The 17628-nt window shown below is 42.0% G+C and overlaps 1 protein-coding gene across 11 annotated transcripts in view; it reads left to right on the top strand.

Annotated features, from left to right (window-relative positions):
* PHF20 (PHD finger protein 20) overlaps positions 1-12411 on the top strand; it is a 63405-nt gene extending 50994 nt beyond the window's left edge. For 10 of the 11 annotated variants that reach the window (XM_039699597.1, XM_039699588.1, XM_039699594.1 and 7 more), the window contains 4 exons: positions 3264-3459; positions 5878-6277; positions 8044-8227; positions 9744-12411. In XM_039699597.1, coding sequence (XP_039555531.1) covers positions 3264-3459; positions 5878-6277; positions 8044-8227; positions 9744-9886 — 923 coding nt within the window. In that variant the 3' untranslated portion in view covers positions 9887-12411. The remainder of the gene's footprint in view (positions 1-3263; positions 3460-5877; positions 6278-8043; positions 8228-9743) is intronic. The other variant, XM_039699599.1, reaches the window with a different exon arrangement.
* Positions 12412-17628: the final 5217 nt, after the last annotated feature.

Here is a 17628-nt window from a genome sequence, read left to right on the forward strand (position 1 = left end):
TCCCAAAACTGCTGCAGCCTGGTTTTGGGGTGCAGTCCTGCAAGAACAGGCTGCTCCAGCCTGGAAGCAGGGGCCCTCTCTCTCCCCACTGGGTCTCCCACTGGATCACAGCCTCCTCCAGGCATCCACCCACTGCAGGGTGAGCATCCCCCCATGGGCTGCGGCTGGATCTCTGCATCCTCTGTGAATCCCCACGGGCTGCGGGGGCACAGCTGCTTCACCATGGTCCTCACCAGAGCCTGCAGAGGAGCCTTGGCTCTGGCACCTGGAGCACCTCCTCCCCCTCCTTCTCCACTGACCTTGTGTCACCATGTTGTGTCCCTCACATGTTCTGACCTCTTCCTCTTCTTGGAATAAAAGAACAAACTGTGCACCTTTGTTTTGATTTTCTTCTTAAATCTGTTATCACAGAGGCATTACCAGCCTCTCAAATTAGGCTTTGTCCAGCAGCATGTCCATCTTCAGAGCCACCAGGGATTGGCTCTGCCAGACATGGTGGAAGCTTCCAGCAGATATTTTGAAATGTCTTAGTGTTGGAAAATCCCAGCTCTACAGAGACAGAGCAACTGAGAGGCAATTAAAAAGATTTTATTGTGTTATCAGTCATTGTAGAAGAGTGAGACATAAGAGATGGCCATTCCACCAGAAGCCAACCTATTTCCTGGTTACAATACCTTATAAATGTTTTTCAGCCTATTAGCTTTTGCCACACAATGCTGCTAATACTTCTAACACCAATCACCTGTTATTTTACCCTATGTGTTCTTCTACAATGCATCTTTCACAGTTCTAGTTCTCCAGAATATCTGGTCTTTTTACAAACCATCATTTGAAACTTGTTTCTAGTTCAATCTCTCTCTCAACAATGTCATCTCAATTCCATGGCCTTTCTAAATCAGCACACCTTATCTCAGAGTTTGCATACAGATGTACAAGACTGTGTGAGCTTTCTATCAGGTTTTGAGAATCCTTTAAAAATCCATTTCTCACATCTTAGTCCATCTTACACAGCAGGTAAAGTTACATTTAAGCAAATATTTTCTGACTTTCTACTGTATTTGTTACAAAGCCTTGCCAAAAGTTAAAAGGATAAAGTTTGGACTTGAGTCCATGGTTATAAATGGCAAGGAAATGGATCTCTGTTCACCTGATTAAAAGACTTTGGTTTATATTCATATTTGGATTGTGATCTCAGTTTTTTTTGGCTGTTGAAAGCTACCAACTCTTTTGTACTTTAACTCATAGATTTGTGTAGTATATTTACTGCTGTTGTTTGTACTCTCAGCAATGGAGACATGCTACACCTAAATTTTAAACTTTTACTACAGAGACAACAATACATTTAAATGTTTTTAGAGTATTTTGGTTCTAGAATTTTAACCTTCTATTAAAGATATTTTGCTTTATGTCAGTTGAAGGTAGTTTTAAATGGGACTAAAATGTGCTTGCAGACTGAAGTTGTGTTGTCACACTTCAGTGAGTGCTTTTGTGCAGAAACTGATTACAGCTTCATTTGTGTAATTCATCATTAACTATTAATTTCAAGATTCTGACGTTTACATTGGAGGAGACTTAATTTTTACCTCTGTCTTGAAAAAGGAAAACATGTCCAACTTTTTGACTGCAAAGATAGCTTTTCAGTGACTGTTTTTGGCTTGAAGTGAGCTAATAGGCTGTATGAACCTACAAAGAAGTGGCTTTTAAAACTGAGCATGGCTATTCAGCAAACTCTTACTTAGGGGCTTTCCCTGGTCGAAACTGCTGAGACTTGTAACAGCACCACTCGTTCTATTAGAAGTAAAAAGCAAATTTAATGTAATTTTGTCTAAAAACTGTACTAACTGCTGTTTTACTCAGGTCTTTTTGAGTCAGGTAGGATTTTTAAGAGATTTGTTAACATTTACCCTTGCTTAAACATGATCAAGATGATTATGTAGCACAATTGCTTGTGGGCATAGTCTGGTGTCTCCTCTTAAGGTTATATACTTCAAAAGGGAGCACTTTTTATCTCAGGGTGCACATCATCTCAGTTGTTCAGGTGACCATGAAGTTCTCAAAGTCACTGTTTTACTCTTGTAGACTGAACTGTACTTTCTGTCACAGGTGTTAGCTTCTCTAATGCAGAAATTAATGAGGGAGGGCCAATGCAGTTGGCCAGGAATATCTCCAGTGTGGTTCTGACCATACCAAAAATTCTGCTTGTCTTCCTGCTTGATACAGTGTATCTGCCTGGAAGGTTGAGCTGATACACCTTTCAAAATTCTTTTTTTACCCTATCATGATTTCTGATGCCGCCTGATACCCATGGATTTCTATGTAATGCTAGCCTCAGTCTTACTCTGCTGCCTGGTAACTCCCTTTTTCTGTTTTTTTAACTTCTCCTCCAGTTGCCGTTAACCTGCTTATATTGGAGACCGGTTTGCAATTATGGTTCCCAGTCTGTACTCCAGTTTTATCTCTGGTTTTGTGGGCTTGCTGCCTGGGCTGTACATAGGCAGTGACTGATGCAGTTGTTTCTCTGGGTGCTGAGCTGTTCACTGAGAATATCTGTAGTCAATGTACCTTTTACAGGGTGTGGGGGAGCTTTTGTTAGGTATTTAACATGAAGGTTTTTTGTGTGTGTTTGCAATTTAGCAAGCGTCTTTCCTTGTAATACTGTTTGTTTGGCAGTTTAAGTTACTTCTATTGATGCATTTATCACATTCAACACTGTTTCATTTCAGCTGTTGCGGACATTCAATATCAAGAGATAATACAAATATCTCTTAAGAGAGAATTATCATTATTAATAGCTTGACTTAGGCAGTTTTTCTGTTGGAACCTTATCCTTGATTCCTTCAAAATGTATTTTTCTACAACTGTACTAGTGTATGTTGATGTTAAAAACAAGACCACTGGGAAGCTGATTGCCTTTTTCTGCATTTTACTGTCTGCAGAGAGCTGCAGTCAGATTGTAACTTCTGTCATAACCATGGTTAGACTGGACCCTGCTAAAAATGTGCCTTTCTCAGCCTCATTTGTAACTGCCTGTTGTGGATGTCTTTTGGTAGAAGTTGGGGTCTGAATGTTTTTACAGTTGGGCAGAGGTTTTTTTTTTTCCTACTTTACAAGTTCTTAATTTCTTCATTCATTATGTCTGCTGTTACAGGATCTTCTTTGGTTCTGTTGATAAGAACAAATAAGTTGCAGTACCTAGAGATAATCAGAATTACTACCAGCATTGTCAACATTTAATTTTAACTCACTCATTACTGTTACTTTAGGTCAGAGGTCCAGCTTAAAGTACTGGTATGAAAAGGAGTGGTTAAGTAATGGTCGCATGCATGGCTTAGCATTTTTGGAAGAAAATTACTCCCACCAGAATGCCAAGAAGATAGTGGCCACTCACCAGCTGCTTGGTGATGTACAGCGAGTGATCGAAGTCCTGCATGGGCTGCAGCTGAAGATGAGCATATTACAGTAAGCAGTATTTAAGTACCAGCTGACATGTTCTCCTTGGTAATTAGACTGCAAGTATTAAAATAACCAGAAATTCAGAGTTGCTTTTGTGCTGTGGGGATTTATAACATAGTTTGAATTGCTGATGTGATCTTGGGAAAGGACTTGGCTGTTTGAAAACAGTGTTTAAGTGGGATGAGCATAAATGGACAATGTGTATAGAAAGGGTTAAACTAATAAAACTAATGACAGTTTTTCCTGAATCACCCAAATGGATTTTAGTAAGAAGTAAGAGTAAGGATAGACTTATAACCTGTGGCACCATTTTTACAGCACTTGCTTTTGCCATTCCAGGAAATCTGGTCATAGCTTGTCCAAGAGGAATCAGATCTTTTTGTTTGGTACAGTATCTTGCTTTGGTGCAGTGGGAGAGTAGTTGCACTCTCAGCAGCTTGCAGTATTTAATTTCTGAGAGGTCATTTCAGCTATATCTACAGAAAAGAATAATTATTTACATAAAAGATTTTTTCTATCAAGTCAACTTTTTTGTGTATTTTCCTATTTAAAGTCATCCTTGGGTTCTGGTGACTGAAAAAAAATCCAAACTCGAATACAACAGTTTTAAATTTATTGAATTCCATAATTGTAATTTATTAGTTGATAGATTGCATGGTAGCAGCTATTTGGAAAACAAAGTGATTTTGGCATTTCTTTAGACCCCTCCCCCAAATCTGTGGTAATGCAGGAGGTCCACTGACATGGAATAATGCTTAAAGCAAGAGAGGAGCCATTTTAACATAGGGTTTTGCGTTTCCTTAATGGGATCCTTTTATTTAGATCTCTAAGTAATCTCTTTCCTTTTTGAGGACTAAAACAAATATTTTAAGGCCCACTCCTTGGGCCTGTTTTTTAAATGGTGACATTTGAGTTTCAGGCTTTCCAGTTGAGAAGTGAGATTTATGTAGTTCTGAGGTAAGGAGCACTGGGCGTATTTGTGATGGTTGCTGCAGGTTTTGTTCCTTTTCTCTCCCATGCTGAAGTCAATATGGCCTGCCTTAATTAAAGGTGAGATGCAGTCCTGTTTGGATCATCTGGTTAAAAGCTTCAGCTGCTGTTTTCTTTATCATTATATAAATTAGAAGGGATTTGAAAAGTTGCTGAATTAGAATAATTATATTGTTGATACAGATCAACAGATAGAAGATTTCACAGGTGCCTGAAATTATTAGGAATTTCTCAATGTTTCAAGGAAGTGGCAAAGGACCCAAGGTGACCCCAGCAGTGCCAGGAGGGTGAACCTTCAGCAGGCAGGAGTTAAAAGGTTATTCAAGTATTAGCATTTGAATTTTCATTCTTAGGTAACTGGTGCATCATTTTTCAGAAAAATGTTCTGTCTTTTGTAAAATTACCCCTTCTTTTGTTCTGAGCAAAATACAGTTTCTTTAGGTGTAGCAGATGAGTGGAGCTCGAGCAGAAAGCTTAGTGAATGAACACATAGCTTTCACTTTTCCAGGCATACCTTCAGGATGGTTCGCCAGGGAACTCTTGCCTCCAGTGCTGGCACAGCAAGGACAAGGTGCTTCTATTAAATAGTCTGAGCACATCGTTGGCAGCTGTACTCACTTTGGTTTCCTCTGAGACACTGAAGAAACCTGAGCTGCTGCAGGATGGGTTAGAAAGCAGTTACTGCCAAAGTCAGGTGGTCATGTTTTGTTGAGTGGTTTGGTGAAGAGCTAGAAAAGCTGGATCAGCTGAATAGAATAAGTCCATCCACCTTTGCAAGGAAATAGAGGGGAGGCTTGAGGGCAGCCCCCCTTTCTGTGCAGCCCAGTGCAGCAGGTGCTTTAGAGCCAGGATTTGCTCTGCTGTGTTCCTGCAGCCTGTAGCAGATGAGTTTCCAGCCCTTTGAAGATAGAGTATTGTGCTTTGGTCTCCTTTTACTGCTGTTTTAACGCTTTACTCAAGGAAGAACATGGGTTACAATGCTCACTCTAAATCTTTTGTTTGTTATATCTGTGATGATCTGATACCTATAGTTGTCCCTTCTGCTGGAATAAAGAATATATTAGTCAATTTGAAGACAATTAAAATAAGAATTTTTGTAGGAGCAGATGAAGGGAACTCTGCCCACTATGGAATACCACTGCAGTGTACAATGTTGGTGTATCATACCTTTACTAAAAATATCCCTGTTAAAATTAATTTCTGCTCCTAGTAAATTGCAAATATTGAAGCAAAATGTTCCATGAAGGGCCAACATTGGTGAAAAGTTGTATGTGTCTATTTGCAACTTAGTCTTCAAGTTTTTTCTTAATCCAAACATTTGGCCTTTTTAAAATTTCTTTTCTTAATTATTCTTAATTTCTTTATGCAAGAGGATAGTTTGCTTAGTCATTTTGGCATTTAAATTGGGTGGTTTACTTTTTTATGTTTGAACAGAAATAAAGAACACCCTGACTTAAAGCTTTGGTGTCATCCATGGAAGCACATCACGGTGGATGAAAAAATCCATACAAAACACATCATTCACTTTGAGGAAAACTGCTGCAAAGAGGAGACAGCAAGTTACAGAACTTGGAATGGGACAGTTGAGAAACCCTCAACGATTCCTTCTGTGGAGGAATCTTACATTACGAGTGAACACTGTTACCAGAAGCCTCGGGCCTACTATCCTGCCATAGAGCAGAGGCTGGTTGTGGAAACAAGAGGTTCAGCCATGGATGATGGAGTAAACAGAATAAGAGAAAATGGGGATGATGCCTTCTCAGAGAGGTTTGGCTGGAATCTGGACCAAGAAATATGCAAGATGGAAAATGAATCTAAACACAATTACTCTAAGGTATTTTTATGAAAATAGCCATCTCTGGCAAAGAGCATGTGTTTTTCTGGCAACCTGCAAACTTCAGCCTTTTTTAATACTTTTTGGTCTGTTTGTGGGGTTTTTTTGTTGTTGTTGTTAGACTGTTAAATTTAAGTTGCCAGTAACAACTAAAATGATACATGTGATCATTTCCTTCATTTTGTAATATAATTTAAAAATCTAGGTTGACTTCTGGACCTCAAGTTGTTTGAAGAAGTGTGGACCATGCATTATGGTCCACTGGTAGCTCATTGCTGCTTACTTTTGTGTACTTTTAAATGAAACATAAACACTAGCAGAGAGAGAGCAGGCCAAGCATGTATGATACTACCAAATATACTGGTAGGCCAGCTTCTAATTATGTCGATCTTCTTTCCACATTCTTTCTAATAACTAATTTCAGGTTCTTCAGGCAGCATTTCTAGATTTAAAAAAAAAGGTATCAGCCTGAAGTGATTTTTTTTTAAGACTGATCACCATGGAATAGTCCTGTATCTTCTTCATACTGGAGCACTTCAGGTTTAGCTTTTCAAAGCTTGGCTCTCATTGTCAATTCTGTCAGCCTAGTAGAAGCCTTTCTGCTCTCCAGTGCAAAAATTTTGCTTCTATTAGTACCAATTCCTATGAAATTGGGCTGAGAAATATTGCAAACCCTCTGGGAAATGAGTGAAGCCCTTCTGCTCTGGAGCCAGGCTAGGGGAGCTGTGGGTGTTCACCTAGAGAAGGATCCAGGGAGACCTGAGAGCCCCTTCCAGTGCCTGAAGGCATCCTGGAGAACTGGACTTGGGACAAGGGATGGAGGGACAGGACGAGAGGAAATGGCCTTAAGATGAAGGAGTCTAGATTTTGGATAGGATATTAGGAAGAAGTTGTTCCCTGTGAGGGTGGTGAGGCCCTGGCCCAGGCTGCCCAGGGCAGCTGTGGCTGCCCCTGGATTCCTGGAAGTGTCCAAGGCCAGGGTGGATGGGGCTTGGAGCAACTTGGGATAGTGGCAGGTATTGGAACTAGATGACCTTTAAAGGCCTCTTCCAACCCAAACTACTGTACAATTTTATGATTCCATTAAATACTGAGCTCCCTTTTTTATACTAAAGGTTAGGATAGCTCTTATTTCATCCATATGTAACTTGTAATTTGCTACTTTTAACTTCTCTATCAGTCTGTTGAGATTGTTATGTATCCTAGAAAGGGAAATATTTTAGTTTTCCAATCTTAAAGACCTTTTTTTGAAAGGGTCATATTTCAGCAGAAGGATGAGAAAAGTAGGGGAGTAGAATGAGCACTGCTGATGTAGTCAGGTTTCATAAGGAATGCTTGTTTGGAGATGGATCAGAGAAAGTTTTAGTAGAATTTAGATTGGATTCCTTAAGGAAAAATCCCTTTTCACTCCTGAATTGTTTGGTCTTTAGTTGATTATTGTCAGGTGAAAAACAGCTTCAGCATTCCCTGAGATGAACAGATTTAGTGCAGGATCTTCCAGATGAAAAGTGGCAGGGAGATAACTACATGTGTATGTTACCTTCAGAAAACCAGATGCTTGTGAAGTACAAATAGTTTTTAGCAAAATACCCATAAAAATATTTTTATATTTAGATATTTTTGCCCAAATCAGGTTAGTGTCTGTATATGGTCTGTCTCTCCCACTCACTGGCCTATGATGAGTTCAGCTATTATGGGGGACTGGGAGTTTGGCTTCCCAACTCTCTTTCACTGTAACAAATATTTAATGTGTGCATTTCTGCTAGGTGAGAGAGTCTGTCTCTAAGAAGGTCTCTCCAGAGGAAGCTATTGAAATGAAATTGCTGGAAAAAGATAAAGAAGGAGTAGTGAACTCACAGCTGCAGTGGCAGCTCAATCTTTTAGCTCACGTGGAATCTCTGCAAGATGAAGTCATACACAGAATGGATTTCATTGAGAAGGAGCTAGATGGTAAGCAGTGTTATTCTAGTTTTAGAAACAACTTTTTTTTAAACTGAACTACCTGTTCAAAATATGTTAACCAGAATTTTACTTCTTCAGACCTACAAAGAGATCAATGTTTAATTATCACATTTTCTAAATACAAAATAGACATGCTGCTGATGTGGGGGGTGGGTTTTAAAACAAAGAGCAGAATTTCACAGAAGAAGTTCTAGTTAGATCATCTCTAAATAGTTGCATCAGGTGTTGTACTAGAACATCTTTGTGTCTTTTTGGGTTTAGGTTTTTGTCATTTTCGAAAACTCTTCTGTGTGTCTGCATTTCTGTTTTTCAGGGCCTTGCTGACTATGTTAGCCTGTCCTCAGTGGCTTCTTCAGTGCACAAAGCTCTTACTGTTTCCTGTCTCTTCCAAATTCTTCACTTAAACGTCTTTGCATAGTAATGGAAAACGTATAAATCCTTTGTGTTGCATTAAATGATTCAGGATAGTTCTTCTTTACATTGTTAAGTCTGACCATTGGTTGTGTAGTGGTTACAACAGCAGCTTTACTTGCAGGGGAATCCAACTTCTGCCCAAGTAAGAGCCCTCTCTTTGTAAGTAAGGTACTGAAAAGTTGGACAGCTAAAGGGTTATTTCAGGTAAAGAAGATCAGTCAGGGCTGTACTGCCCAGAGAAGCTCTGGTTCCAGAAAGTTACAGTTTTTGTACCTGCTGCTGAGCAGGGGTCTGTGCACAGTGTGTCGCTGCTGTGAGCAGGAACTTTCTTACTCCAAGATGGGATGTGTCAGTAACGAGTGATGCTGCTGGTTCTGCAGCAGGTGCTGCCCATGGGTAAAATTTACCTGTTGATCTGGTTGGTGACAGTGGCTGCTCTTGGTAGAGGTATTTATTCTGTCTTCAAGGTTTCAGTCTCCTTCTGCAATACTGTCAACATCCCCAGAACTCATCATAGTCCACCCTGACCACCTTCCTTGTGCGCATGTTACATTGTCACTTGACTTGTCTTCTGCTCAGTGGGATTTCTTGTTTCCCACAAATAAGCTTTTTAAAGCAGGAGTTTATTTTCCTTGTGCTTTTGATCTTCATCCCCATTTTGCGTTACCCAGTTCTGTCTTGGTCTGTTGTGTTCTGTGTTGATGACAGATTTCTTTTGCTCTGATAATCCCATCTTTGATGGTGTAAACTCCCTGTACAACAGTGTCTTTGCCCTGAAATTGACACACACATCAGAAGAAGATTAGCATGAGGTTTCACAATGTCTGGTCCAGAGTTTTCCTTTCCTGCTTTTTCCTAGGAGCAGCAGCTTCTTCCTCCATCCCCATGTGGATTATTTGGTTACGTATCAAAAGTTACTTGCGAAGATTGGTGTGAGGTGTTCAGTTCTATGATTTCTCAAATAACAGTGTTAAATATTGCCCACTGCCTTCTCAAGATTTACAAAATATTTAAAGAATTCTTGTTTTGTGACTTCAGATGAGCTGTTTGCTGAGAACTGCAGTAGTGACAGATTTTATTTTCTTTGCAGTTCTGGAGAGTTGGTTGGATTACACAGGAGAGCTGCAACCCCCAGAACCACTGGCTCGACTCCCCCAGCTCAAACATTGCATAAAGCAGCTGATAACGGACTTGGGCAAAGTGCAGCAGATCGCGCTGTGCTGCTCCACGTGAGGCTGGAGAGCTCTGGACTGTGTGTGCAAAACTGGAGGGTCTGATGGGAGCACATCTGAATCTGTAAATTAAACTAGCATGCTGGTTGCATGGGATGCAGATTGACTTCAGGGACTTGTGAAGAAGCGTTGTTCAAAGAAGAGCAAAAAGGTTATTTCAGGTCTATTAGACAATTATAATGCTGTGGAAAGGGTCATACTCTTGTCTCCAGAGGTTGCCTGTTGCTTGTTAAGTTACACTAAAATTTTCACTCCCTACAAGTTGCTCATCAAAACGGTAGACTTTTTCATCATTAAATTGACTAAAAATTGTGCCACTGAAGAACAGAGTTCTAAGAGCCAAAAAAGTTTGGTTGACAGGGGTTGTAAATAACTTTGTGTAGTTTAAGTGACTCACGTCATGTTTTATTTTTTCTGGTTTATGCATACTAGCACTCAGTATTTAATCATTAGGAAATGTTATAACAGTTTCAGACTTAGTAAGTATGAATGTCCAGCTCTTGACTGTAAGTGTTATGTGGAGGTTTTCAAGTAACAGTGGCCTGACCCACATTTCTGTTACAGTAAATAATGTAGCAGGAAGTCACAGGTGGATTGCACTTATTTTCAGAATAAATGATTGTTTTCCATATTTATCCTCTCACTGTCACATGACTTGGTACTGGGGAAGCCCATGAAGGTGGTGTTTATGTGTGTGTATTCTTGAGCTCTCAACTCCAGCCATCCTGTGCCTCCTGCAGCAGTTGCTGGGGGCATCCCTCGTTGCAGGAGTATGGAATGCCGCCGGGAAAGGACTGGAGCCACGCTCTGAGCTCAGACTGCAACACGGTCTGTCATGGATGTGATATATTTTCTACCCATTTGTTAATAATTGCCATTCCGGTTATATTTGGAAATCTAGATTTTTTTCAGTACTCTGGATGTGTTCATTGTAAAGACTTGCTATGAATGTGTGGTTTTGGGAATCAGTTTTTGTGTAAATAAAGCCTCAAGATCTATGCATGAGGTGCTGTCCTTGCAGACAGTGAGTGGGTTATTATCTTAAATGTTCTGTGTTCACTAAGTCCCTTTTTATACCTTAAGTTTTAATTTTCAGTTTGTGTTTACTTTGTGATGCAGGTGACAAGGCTGCTGATGTTCAGTCAGGTTATACAGAACCTTTGGAATGTTGTGAGCATTTGAGAGGTTCAGAGTCTTTCAGCTGCATTTCACCACTCCTGAAATAATGGCTGTAACTTCAGTTTTCCTTCATAGACATTGCTGAGTTCAGTTCCCTATGGAACACAGTGAGCTGGTTTTGCAGTGAGAGCGTGTCCTTAAAAAGCTGGATTTGTTACCCTTATTTTATTGTGTGCAGTGGTACTACCAAAGGGTAACATTCAAACAGAGTTGTAATGGAAAGGTCCATACCTGTACAAATTACTAATTTGGAATATATATCTGTAATGTTTTTAATCTGCAAAGAATAATGAAAACTTGAAATATCCAGTATTACTGTAGGAGTTACAGTCTCTACATGGTGAGTATTTTATTTCCTTCAGAAAACAAAATAATTAGGCTGCTCTAGGTAGTAAAACTAAGACTTTTATGCCAAGATTCACTTCAGGCAATAATCTGTCTCACAGTTTTATAGTACTGTGTTGGTATATAGTGAATACAACGTACATACAGAAGAGAAACAAACTTTCTTTTCTGTAACACAATTGGAATAAAGCTTACATTGTATTTTAAGGATCACTTGGCTCTCTGAATATAAGACCAAGCTGTACCTTGGCTCATTCCTGTCAGGTACCTGAGCTCATGTAGCTCAGAACAGCATCAGAGGAGCCTCCCAGGCAGCTGGTGATTTTCAGGTGAAATAGGCCAGAAAAGGTGTTCCTTGGTTACAGTCTGTAAAGCAGGACATGCTTAGTGGGAACAGCTTGGTTGTGCTCCCAGTCTGAGAGCATTCAAGCACTCAGTCCCTGAGCTGGCTTCTTGCTGCAAAGGGGGATTTCTTCTCAAGCAATGGCTTCTGTGTGCTCATTGTGTATTTTCACTTGTCAGTTTAGTTTTGCTCAGGGCAGTATTGGAGGTTTGGAAGACATGGGTAGATAAAGTTGCAGACCCTGGAGACTTGCATCCCTTCAGTAGTGCTGGGGAAGCCCTTGCAGATAAAGACTGAAAATATTTATTTAAAATAGAGTAGTACTTCTCGTATTCAGGGAAGATTCTTCATTGTGCTCTGCCTGGATTCATTTCTGTCCCTTTTTTTGCAAGTTTCCTTGTTGTTATTTTTAGTCTGGACCAACTGTTCAGACTGACAGGTCACTTTTTTGTTTCTTTAAATCACTGGTAAGTGAATGCAACGTGGAGCTGTGATGAACTGAGCAAACATTGCACTGTGGGTACACACGTGTTTGTTGATGCACTATTAGAACCAAGGGGCTGTACATAGAATTTTGTTTTGGAGCAATATTTGCAAAACTTGAAAACTTCTGTATCTTGGTGTTTGGAATAAATAAAAAATAGGTTTTTGTTGTTTAAGTTCTTAGTAAAGTCTTTGTTTCAATTAGTTATAACTCAATAAAATAATTTTGGAATTTTTTCCTTCACATTGCTTTGACATGCAACTACTGTAGTTTGTTAGGTATATATATATCTCTTAACTGTTGCTAAAGTCTGGAAAGTACTGTTTTCCAGATCTATGTTATATAAATATCCTTAATAGTGTGTTGGATATTGTTTAATGAGGAGCTCATACATTTTGTTCCTAAATCCTAATACATATAATATATCAGTACCAATATATGTAATATATTAGTGTCTAGTATGTGTGATCTCACCCTAATTTTTGTTCTGCTTGGATGAGCAGCCTGTCAGGGACAGCCACAGCAGCTCACAGAGGAAACACAGCATTTGCATGGTGTGAAGCAGGGAGCTCTGGACGCAGTTGAACAATCCATATAGAGAAAATGCATGGGAAGAGGACGAAGCTGGGGAGGGTGGAGAAGCAGTGTACTTGGCCCAGGGTGCCTGAAGGCAGGGACAGGCACTGATGTACCTTCAGGTTCCATCTCTTTCCTCTCAGTTTCCCCAGTGGGAGGAAAGCAGATGTATTCCCTTGTCCTACCAAATTTTGCTTTCTAATTTCGTTCTCAAAAAAACAAAAAGTTAAAAGTATTCTTGTGAAACTGGATTTTAAGGCTGGAGGGTGCATCACTGCTGGAGCCTGGAGAGACTTGAGCCACTGATGGCAGATCTCAGTGTGTCTCACTGCACAGTGTCATCATGCAGGTATTTGATGATCATTTAAATGTCAAAATCAGGTTTTGAAGTTGTGGCCTGGATTTGAAGTAATTCAATGGGATGTGTGCTGTGGCTTGTCATGTTTTGATGTGCCCTCTGATTTATTTACTTGCCTGATTGGAAGATTTCTGTAGATGCAAACTCAGAGAAGGAGGCAGCTCTCAGTCAACAGTGGGCCTTCATGTGGGTAGAGTCTCCAAATTCTCGCTGTTATTTGACCAAAGCACCACCTGTAATTACAGGATCTGCTGCTGAGCATTGTCCAGCCCATGGGTCATGTTCATGCCCATTCTGATGGCCAGTGCAGCATCCATGCTGCTGCTGCCTGTTGTTCATCCTGCTGTGGGAGTGCTTGCGGGTGGTCCTTGCGCTCATTTCCCAGTGGGGTTCTGGTGCCCTGCGGGGCATTGCAGTTGTTCAGCAGTGTTTGACAGCTTTGTGCTAATCCTTCTGGTTGCACAGCAGTTCTTGTGAAGGGAAAAAACTGTGTACAGCTCTTGTCTGGGTAATACCTGCTGCGAGTAACCCAGAACAAGGTTCCATTGAAACAGTTCAACAGTAAATACTACTTTGTTTTTCCTTTTACAACATAGAAGCAGACAGAAAAAACTGAGAACAAACCAGCAAAACTGGGATTCATCCTGTCCTGCTGAGGAGTTTTCCTGCTGGTGGTGCTTGTGTGCTGTTGGGGTGAAAGGAGAAGGTGAAAGGGGCCATGGAGCATTGCAATGCTCCATATCCATTTCTGAGGGGCTGCATGGGCTTGGGAGTGGAAGCTGTGTGTACCTTCAGGGCTTCCATGCTGGTGACTTGGTGAGTAAGTCATGGAGCTTTAAACAGACATGACAAAGGACACCAGGGAAGGACCAGCTCCTGAACAGGTGGTTTCTGTGCCCTTGGGGCGAGGGTTGGGTGGATGCTGCTCTGAGTCTGGGCTCCAGGCACAGCCATGTGCTTTGCACAGAGGCTCAGAACTGATGAAGACACTTTGCCTGCTTTGTAGCTCCTCGAAATCCCTTTGATCCCAGCAAATGCTGCTGCAGGGAAAGATGCTAAGCTCCAACTATCAAGACTCACCAAAGGCCGACTGGGTGGTGAGATTTTCACCTTCTCATCCCTCCCTCCCTCCCTCCCTCCCTCCCTCCCTCCCTCCCTCCCTCCCTTTTTTCCCTTATACGCGTCCTTGGGTGATATTTTTGTGGTTTTATTTTGTTGGAAATTATGTAACTTTTACAATTTTCAAAGTAACTTTAGTCATGTGTTTGTTTGCCTTTGCCAAAGGGGAAGTGGGGGTCAGGGGAGGGTGGTGGAATTGAGGTTTCTCTTCAAAAGACTACTCACCGAGGGTTTGAATTTTGCTCATTGAGGCCTGATAGGCTTCAATCAGCAAAAATCAACATCTACAGGTTGGGAGTAGCAAGAAGATACAGAGAAGATAAACAGACATTAACAAATATGCCCTCATTATGTTGGAGTCATCTAATCTGGAAAAAGATTGATACGAGAACCAAAGAATGAGGACTAAATTAGCATTGAAGGTGAAGGGATCCAATAAGAGCTAGAGTACTGAGAATTGTATAATGCAGAACCCAATGAATGAGAATTTATTTGGGTTTTAAATGTATAAATACGTGAAAAGTCTAGCAAAGAACTGGGTGAGCTGGAATGATTTCTCCTGCACATCCCGTCTGGAATAAAATAATGCCTGATTGTCTCACACTTGAAAGATGGTATTCAGGAGTTTCTTTTATTCCTGCAGTTTTAGTGACAATTTTGCAATGCTTTCATGTTGTTATATTACTATAGATAATAATCAAATAATAATCAAAACGGCTACATACTTGCTTCCCTTTGCAGACAAATTGTTCAAAAATAAACCCTGTGTACATGTATTTATACACATTGAGCATTTCAGTATCATTTCACTGTAATCCACTCCAAGGGATCTTTTAAGGAGAATCTGGGTTACTCCCATCTCCAGAGAAGTTTGTAACACGAAGCACTTGTCACTCCAGAGGAAGTGGTGACGTGGCTCGTGGGGAGGTCTGTGCTGCCCACGGTGTGGCTGATCTGGCCTAAGTGGCCACGAGTCACAATTGCAAGGTACCCTGAACACGGGAGCAGATGGGAAGCCCCTCTCCCCTGTGAGGATCCTGGGAACTTGCAACACCACTGGAGAAGATCTGCTGTGTCTTCACAGCTGCCCACGCTGGAGTGGCTGGGGTAGCTGCTGGGTCCTCCCCTGTCCTAGCACTTGTGGTCTTGCTGGGGTTTGTTCTGTCACTACAGAGCCTTCAGTGTCCCTGTCCTGCACTGCCTGGGAGAGGAGCCCCATGGTCAGCATTCTTGCTCTGCTCTCCTCGGGCTGCCGGAGCGCTGCTACTCTTGGGAGCTGTTGGACCCACTCTGTGCTTCAGCTGTCTGTTAACATCTGCTTCGTGACCGTGGTGTTTAGAGGCTGCAGCATTCACCATAAGAGGCAGGGAAAAGGCCTGGCAGTGCTCTGGGAAGACATTTCCCAGCATGAGTGGCACATGCCCAGGACAAGGAGATTTTCGGGACAGGGAAGTTGGAGGCCTCAGAGGCTGCTGGCAATGGAGAAGGATTTAAAAAGCCTTAACAGCCACATCCATCCCATTTTATCTGGCTCCGGGTTACAAATAGCAGAGCAGCAGGCTTTTGACTGTGGTCTTTTGTGTAAATGTACCCAACAACCTGGGTGCAGATTGGTGGTGGAGGGAGGAACCCAAGAGCCATGTTGGTTCATACAATATGGATCAATACCAAAAATAAACTATGCTAAACTTCTCTGAGTTACCTTGGGGCCCCAAGTGTGACAACAGCAGGACCAGGCCTGGGACAAACCCCAGCCTGTTCTGTGCTGAGGCCACCTGGGCTGGAGGCTGGGGCTGAGCAGGTCTGTAAAGCTCTGGGTGGAGAAGGGAACAAGAAAACTATAGTAGGTTGCAAGATTGAGCTCATCAGATAGGAAAATGAGGAAGGGATTGGAGCACGTCCAAGCAGGACACCTGCAGCTTTTTGGGTTAGGGGCAGGTCTTGCTGCACCGGCCTCAGGGTGCAGAGAGGGATTGTGCCAAGCAGCAAAATTGCTTCTGCACCACTTCTAGCCACAGAGGAAGCTCCAGCTTTGCTGATAAGAGCCTGTTGAAAGCTCATAAGTGTGGCTGCTCTGAGGCCTTTCTACTGCTGTTCAGGCCCCTCAGCCCTGCAGTGTAGCTGGGATCAGTGCTGTACCTGAGTATTTGCATTCTGCTTCTTTGAATAATCTATTCCTGGCACAGACCCATTTCTTTCCCCATTGTTCCTAGAACAGCAGTTGTGCATGTTAAATTACACATTTAAACCTATTGGGCTCATGAATTTGCCTGAAGAGAGTTGGCTGAGGACCAGCACCGCCGGTGGCTGCCTGCTCACTCCAGCTGGGGCCAAGGGCCATGGCAGGAGCAAATTCCCCAGGTTGTGGCAGTGAAATTTGCCCCGTGGGCAAGTCACAATAGGTCCACCTCAGCTGTGAACAAGGTGCCTTTTAATTGATAACAGATGGTTATTGCTGCATGTCCAGCAGGATCCTGTTATACGGAATTTACGATCTATGCGTTAAAAGGTTTAAAAATCAGCTGCTATGGGCACAGTCAGGGGCTGGTTCCCCCTGGCTGCTGGTCCCAGCAAGCAAACTGGTGAGTTATGGGGGTGAAAACTCTCTGATTGTCCCCAGCTGCTGCTCACAGGCCTGCACAGACACCCTTGCCCCTAAAACAGTTGTGCTTGAACTTGGGAGGTCTGATAGGCTTGGGCTGTTCCTCCACCTGGGCCAGGATTTGGTTTGTTGAACATTTCTATCCTCTCTCTGCTGCTTTGAGAGTACAGGTGGTCCACATTGGTCTTGGCTGTCTCAAGTTCCGGTCAAGGGGCCCCAGCACGAACAAGAGTCTGTGGCTGAAAGTAGGAGAAGGCTGAGATGGGGGATGGGTGTCCTCCACAGAGCTCTGGCCAAGTGGGGACCCTGTCCTCAGCTGTTCTTCACTATGTGAGAAATGATCCTCACTTTAAAAATTTTAAAAGGTTTATTAAGCCTTAACAAAAATTACAACAAAGGACTGAATGAGGAAAGATTTCAGTGCTGGGAGTCTCCGTAACTAGCAGCCATGTGCTCATCTATAAAATGGATACTCTGCCTTTTATACTCTTTAGTGCCTCCCAAAATTTTGGCAGTCAAGTCCATCTCTGACATCAATTGGTGGAGATTACTTTCCTGCATCTTGATTGGAGGCCAGGTCATGTTGTCATGTTGCACCTCCTGGTAAGGAGCCAGCCCTCCCAAATGCCCTCACTACCAAGGTTATTACAAGGTCAAGGGGAAAGAGGTCTCTGGGAGGACATATTACAGTAACATCATTATACATCCACATAATATCTATCTCTTAACTGTGAAAG

The sequence above is a fragment of the Passer montanus genome, unplaced genomic scaffold (genome assembly GCF_014805655.1).
Source record: "Passer montanus isolate IOZ18808 unplaced genomic scaffold, ASM1480565v1 scaffold136, whole genome shotgun sequence".
Classification (NCBI taxonomy): domain Eukaryota; kingdom Metazoa; phylum Chordata; class Aves; order Passeriformes; family Passeridae; genus Passer; species Passer montanus.